General features: G+C 38.8%; 1 protein-coding gene across 1 annotated transcript in view; it reads left to right on the top strand.

Moving 5' to 3' along the window:
- Positions 1–2,083: 2,083 nt before the first annotated feature.
- The window catches only part of LOC133621652 (taste receptor type 1 member 1-like), a 23,131-nt gene continuing 17,941 nt past the window's right edge, over positions 2,084–7,273 (top strand). Inside the window, exons 1-3 of the mRNA XM_061983882.1 lie at positions 2,084–2,259; positions 2,360–2,666; positions 3,999–4,724. Of these exons, the coding sequence (XP_061839866.1) occupies positions 2,084–2,259; positions 2,360–2,666; positions 3,999–4,724 (1,209 nt within the window). The remainder of the gene's footprint in view (positions 2,260–2,359; positions 2,667–3,998; positions 4,725–7,273) is intronic.

Raw genomic sequence — 7,273 nt, 5'->3', positions numbered from 1 at the left:
CAGGGACATATTCCCTGAGTTTATAAACATAATATAATTTTTTTTTTAAACAAAAGAACATTTTGTGATATTAAAAAATATCAATGTAATCATAAGAGTATCGACTAGAAACGCTCCTGTACTTGGTATCATTACAGTGGATGTTAGGTGTAGATCCACCAATGGCGTTTGTTTCTATTGTAGCGTCCCGGCAGAGTTGGTGCTGCAGGGAATTCTGGGAATTTGTTCTGTAGTGTTTGTGTTGTGTTGTGGTGCAAATATTCTTCCAAAATGTGTTTGTCGTTGTTGTTTAGTGTGGTTTCACTATATGGCACATGTTTATGACAGTGTTGGCATTGTTCATACTGCCACCCTTAGTGTGACAAGTATGGCCGTTGAGTTGAGTAAGTATGCTCTTCATTTCCTCATTTGCATTGTAATTAAGGTTAAGATGGTAATGTCAACAGATCACTATCAGTCTAAATGAAGTCCTGTTTAGACCTAATTATAGATCACATGATGTGCGACTTTGTTAATGTGTAAACCGGACCAAACTCCCCACATAATTGACAACAAAATTAATTATTGTAAAATTATTTTAAAAAAGGAAAGTTGCTATCGAGCACCCACGGGACTGGCGCCTATGTACCAATGTAGTACTCAGTATGGTGGTTGCAATTGATTGTGAACATTATGTTGTCCTAAAAAAAATTATTAAAAACACATGTCAATCAAAACTGAACATTGTGTTTTCTTGTGTTGATTTTTTTTAAGCTTATTCAGGTAATTCATTGCTGGTAATGCATTGTATTCATTAATACAAATGACATATTTTAAAATCAAATAAACTCAGGTGTGTGCCATATCTGAATGTGTAAATAGCATCCAAATTAATTTATAATATAAATTAATAATTTGATCATCACATATTTGTAATCGACTTTGTGCACTGATCAGTTGTATTTTTCAAGCTCTTATCTTTGCTGTATTTATTTGGCACAAGTGGAAAGCCGGTCCCTGAAAATAATGCCTACGTTCAACCGGTCCGTGGTGCAAAAAAGGTTGAGGACCACTGCTCTAGGTAGGACATATATATTGTAATAGCAGTTAAGTGCCGCCAGGAAGAAAAAGTCTTCAAGGACTTGATGATTGTGAATTGAGAATGTATATTATTTTTGGATATTTTGTTTTCCCTCAAATCTCTCAAGCAATTTCTAAGCTTTTGGATGCCCATTTGATCTGACTATGTCCGTGTATTGTTTTGGAAAATGCACAAAACATGAGTTATCATCCTTATAGTAAATGTTAAGGGGCTGAAATTTAAATACAGAATTTTCCAACACAAATTTTGCACATCATTTTTCATTCTAATAAATTGTCCACATAAGTTAATGTAAAAACCACTGTTCAGAAAGTTCAGCACTGAATTTTTCACATATAATTTTTTGAAGTTCTGACATTGATTCATTTTAATACATTATTATTTTTTGCTGTTTCATATTCTAAACCGAATAGTGTTTTAGTATCATGGGATGAAAACAATCCTTATTATTTTAATTACAATTAGTCATTGCACAATATAGTTAGTTTGAAATATAAATACTACAATTGAACATTGGGTGACATTGAAACTGGGAATAAACTGTAAATAGTCCACAAACAAAAAGCGAAGCAATACTGCTTGGGAAAAAGGGTAAGCCAGTTTATTTTTTGTAAATTCTCCTACTTCATGAAAAAATTCACAACGTTGTGTCCCAGAACTTTGTGTGTGCTTCACCGACAGCGACAGGACAAATCGGAGTCGCTACAGACGTACACCATGAGGCCGCAACTCAAGTATCCTGTAATCATCTCTAAATAGAGCTAAGCCCATGGGGTAAGAGATTTCAATATAAAATACTGAGGTTGTGTACAGCCAGTTTAAATCTTCTTTGCATACTGATTTGTTAATACCACATCCTTGAGGAATTATGTTCGAATGACAGTTCTATTCATGCATCCCAAAATGCATGGAAATGATCACTGGTTGCTTTGTTATAAAGAAGGCACTGTAAAAGGCAGAGACGTACTACCTAGATGTTACATGGATTCGAACGCTAAGAAAATGGGGCATTTCTTTCACGTGTGTTTGTACTTGATGGGTCAAGTTTTATTCGTATTGACTAAACGCAACTCTCCAGATTTCCATGTGAATGGGGATTATTTGTTGGGTGGACTTTTTGACATTCACACCAGTAGCTCTGCGAGCCACGACAGACCAGAAGCCATTGACTGCTCCAGGTAAGTTTAGGATTTTTCTGTTCCTTATGTTTTAACACATAACAAAAATATTGTAGTATAAATGCATGTCAATTATAATTGCAGTCAAATCTCATTGCAGTCAAACCTTCAGTCTGTCCGGTTATCGGAGGTTTCAGCTGATGAGATTCTCAGTGGAGGAAATCAATAACTCAACCAAACTCTTGCCCAACGTGTCTTTGGGCTTCAAGATATTTGACCACTGCTCGGTTGCTGATAATTTCCCGGGTGTTCTTAACCTAATTTCAACCGATGGCTTGATCCAACCTTGGAGTGAAGCGCACCAGCATGTGTCTGCAGCCTCCAAAGTGGTGGCAGTGGTTGGTCCTTTTTCGAGCACAGACACCCTGACTGTGGCGCCGCTCTTCATGATGGATTTCATTCCACTGGTGAATATATTTTTTAAACTATTATACTTTTGTTTTAATCTGTTAAAGCTAGCAATGATACATTTGGAGTCAATCGGTTGACAGGGACTACATACTGATCTGAACTTCAACCTTGGACACTTTTGCCATCTTTTGTCAGACATGCAAAATTTGAAAAAGTTGAATCTCGAGCAAAAACGATGTTGTCACTAACTGTACTTTACTATATACTCTGCGACCCCAAAATATGAAGGGTCAAATGGGACAACATTAGATAAATATTTAAACAATTACTTAAATGTGTCATTAATGAATTAGATTGTGATGAAATTCACGTGTGTCATTAATTTACAGTAATGTAAGATTGTATTTAAATATTTAAATATTAAATTTTTGATTGATCTATTTCATGATTTGATTAGTTATTTCCCAATTTTTGTTTAATGATTTATTGCAGTATTTCATTATTTAATTAATTATTTCAAGATTGATTTCGTTTTTTCATGATTAAATTGTTTATTTCACATTTAAATCGTTTCTTCAGCATTGTCCACATGTTTAAGTCAGGGCTTTGGGAAGGCCATTCTAAAACCTTAATTGTAGCTTGATTTAGCCATTTCTCTATATCCAACAAAATCCCTAGCGGCGCCCCATATGTGTGTATGTACATATATGTACAGTATATATATATATATACACATGTGTATATATATATATATATGTGTGTGTGTATATATATATATATATATATATATATATATATATATATATATATATATATATATATATATATATATATATATATACATATAGTGTGTGTGTGTGTGTATATACATACAGTACGTATATATGTATGTATTTATATATATATATATATATATATATGTATATATACATACAGGTGTGTGTGTGTATATATATATACATATGTATACATAATATACGTATTCATACATACATATTATGTATATATATGTACAGTATATATGTGTGTGTGTGTGTGTGTGTGTGTGTGTGTGTGTGTGTGTGTGTGTGTGTGTGTGTGTGTGTGTGTGTGTGTGTGTGTGTGTGTGTGTGTGTTTATACTGCTGCATGTAAATTAACTTCAATCCAAAGATTTTTAAGTTATTGTTGTACCATTGAACGTTATCAAAACAATATTATTTCAGGCATAATAAAACATGTTGAGTAACCTCTGAGAATCTTGTAAATGTATTTTGTATCGTTCTACACAGAAGAGGCATATTTTGAATATAGGCATCATTAAGTAACTTTGAGTGTCCTGATTATTGGTCATGAAAATATGGTCACCCTATATTACTGTGAATGACAACTCTGTTTCCCCTTCAACAGGTCAGTTACGGAGCTGCCAGCTCTGTATTTTCAGAAAAAGCAAAGTATTGGTCATTCCTGCGCACCGTGCATTCCAATAAAGATACGGTCAGAGTGATTGTCTCCATTTTGGAGTACTTCCAATGGCACTGGGTAGCCTTCCTCAGCAGTGATGATGCTTATGGCAACGATGGCCAGGAACTTTTCATCAAGATGATCAAGGACACCCACATTTGTCTGCCGTATACCAGCAAGCTCAAACAAAACTTCAATTACTCTGTAACGTTCCAGCAGATCAAAGCGCATAGGATAACCACCATTGTTGTTTTTGCTCCCAAAATGACTGCTGAATATCTAATAGAGTCGGCGATACTAATGGGCGTCACCAACAAGGTGTGGATAGCGGGAGAAACCTGGTCCTTGAACGAGAAGCTCCCGAAGAGAAAGGATATCCAAAAAATCGGAACGGTCCTGGGAGTGTCTCAACCCGTGTTGACGATACCTGGTTTCAGTGATTATTTGCTTACTTCCCATAGCAAAATTCAGTGTGACAATGCAGAAGGAGGACAGCTTTGCAATCAAGTTTGCAACTTCTCCAGCCTGAGTGCACAGGACATCATCTCTATGGACCCCTCTTACTCGTTTTCTGTTTATTCAGCTGTGTATGCCATCGCTCACGCCTTACACAATGTCTTGCAATGTGATAAGGACACATGTCACAGGAATAACGCCGTCTATCCGCATAAGGTGGGTCTCTTTTTTTTTTATAATTATCTAATTTCAAAATTGTCTTTTTTTGTAGGATTTTAAATTTGTCTTTCTACTATACAATGTGTTTTATGTTTTGTTATGGAGCCACTAAGGGCCGCACACAAAAAAAAATTAAACAATATATATATATATATATATATATATATATATATATATATATATATATATTAGAGATGCGCGGATAGGCAATTATTTCATCCGCAACCGCATCAGAAAGTCGTCAACCATCCGCCATCCACCCGACCTAACATTTAATCAGAACCGCATCCGCCCGCACCCGCCCGTTGTTATATATCTAATATAGACGATGCAAGGCATTAGTGAGGTTATAAAGCTTTTGCCTGTTAAAGAAAGGAGACTGATCCAATGCAGCACAGACATTCGCGTGCCACGCTGTCACGGCCCAGACGCACACCAGTGCGCAATCATATGGGAGCCGCGCAGAGCGCACCTCCAAGCGCGTCTCGCTGCCGGCGACGGCCGGGTATGGTGCCGACGCTCCAGCGCCATCCATTTTCAGGGCTAGTTGATTCGGCAGGTGGGTTGTTACACACTCCTTAGCGGGTTCCGACTTCCATGGCCACCGTCCTGCTGCTGTCTATATCAACCAGGGTGAGCCCCACCCCTTTCGTGAGCGCACTGCACGCGGAGGGACCCCTGTTACGCGCCCCCGGCCACGGGGGTGGCGGGCAGGTAAGCTGCTTACCTGCTGCGCGTGACGCCGGCCGCGGCGAAGGCGGACAAGGCGGGGTGTCGGTGCGGTGGGCGCGGTGGTGACCCTGGACGTGTGTCGGGCCCTTCTCGCGGATCGCCTCAGCTACGGCTCCCGGTGGGGCCCTCTCGGGGGTAGGGGCCTCGGTCCCGGACCCCGGCGAGGCGTCCCTTCTCCGCTCCGTAAAAGTGTCCATCTCTTCTTTTTTTTTCTTCTTCTGTTGTGGCATATGCTGCAGGTGCCTGCTCGTTTTTCGTATGTGGGTAACAACATTTAACTATGTATATATATTTCCGAATTGGTTTAACTGCCACCCGCCTGAATCTATTTAAAATCTTTTTCTTTTTTTTTTCAACCGCCCGACCCGACCCGCGGATAAAATCTAATTTTTTTAAATTTCATCCGCTCGATCCGCGGATAATCCGCGGACTCCGCGGTTGTGCCCGCAAACCGCGCATCTCTAATATATATATATGTGTATATATATATATATATATATATATATATATATATATATATATATATATGTATATGTATGTATACATATATCATACTTGCCAACTCTCCCGGATTTTCCGGGAGACTCCCGAAATTCAGCGCCTCTCCCGAAAACCTCCCGGGACAAATTTTCTCCCGAAAATCTCCCGAAATTCAGGCGGAGCTCGAGGCCACGCCCCCTCCAGCTCCATGCGGACTTGAGTGACATGTCGACAGCCTGTTTTCACGTCTGCTTTCCCACAATATAAAAAGCGTGCCTGCCCAATCACGTTATAACTGTAGAATGATGGAGGGCGAGTTCTTGGTTTCTTATGTGGGTTTATTGTTAGGCAGTTTCATTAAAGTCCTCCCAGCGCGGTAACAACACAACAACAGCAGTCACGTTTTCGTCTACCGTAAAGCAGTTTGTCTGCCGTAAACAGCAATGTTGTGACACTCTTAAACAGGACAATACTGCCATCTACTGTACATGCATATGTGACAATAACATATAGGGCTTTTAGAGAGGGCAGTGCACAACTGCGCACACAACAAGGAGACAAAGCAGAAGAACGAGGAAGATACAGCCATGGCGACGCCGAAACTAGTAAGATGAAGAAATACGCTTGTAAGTTCCAAGCCGCAGCTGCGATTGGACCTGGATAGCCTCCGGGAAGAAGTAGTGGACTACCAAGTGCTTGGCAGTGAAGATCTTCCTCAGGAAGCAAAGATTGACCGGTTTTGGGCCATGCTAGGGAGAGATGGAAGATTCCAGACTCTAGTGCATTTGATGAAAGCACTTTTGTGCGTGCCACACAGCAATGCATCATCAGAGGGGGTGTTCAGCATGGTTAGAAAAATAGTGACAGAGAATAGAACAAAGATGAACAGTTCAACCCTTAACTCAACAATGAGTAGATGAGTGCTATGTGTGTGTATTTGTGTAAATAAATGAACACTGAAATTAAAGTATTTCTCTTATTTATATATGTATATATATATATATATATATAGCTAGAATTCACTGAAAGTCAAGTATTTCTTATATACATATATATATGAAATACTTGACTTGGTGAATTCCAGCTGTAAATATACTTCTCCCCTCTTAATCACGCCCCCACCTCCTGAAATCGGAGGTCTCAAGGTTGGCAAGTATGACATATATGTATGTATATATACACATGTGTATATATGTTTGTAAATGTATGTATGAATATGTACATATATATTAGAGCTGCCAAAGTTAACTCATATAAATTCCTTTAATGCGCGATTAACATTTTGACCCTCGACCCGTTCCGTAGTTTGAGGAAATGTGTACTTGCGTCCAGTT

Source organism: Nerophis lumbriciformis, linkage group LG01 (assembly GCF_033978685.3).
Source record: "Nerophis lumbriciformis linkage group LG01, RoL_Nlum_v2.1, whole genome shotgun sequence".
In the NCBI taxonomy this organism is placed as follows: domain Eukaryota; kingdom Metazoa; phylum Chordata; class Actinopteri; order Syngnathiformes; family Syngnathidae; genus Nerophis; species Nerophis lumbriciformis.
The sequence above is the reverse complement of the archived record's forward strand: the minus strand, read 5'-3'. Positions and strand labels throughout refer to the sequence as shown.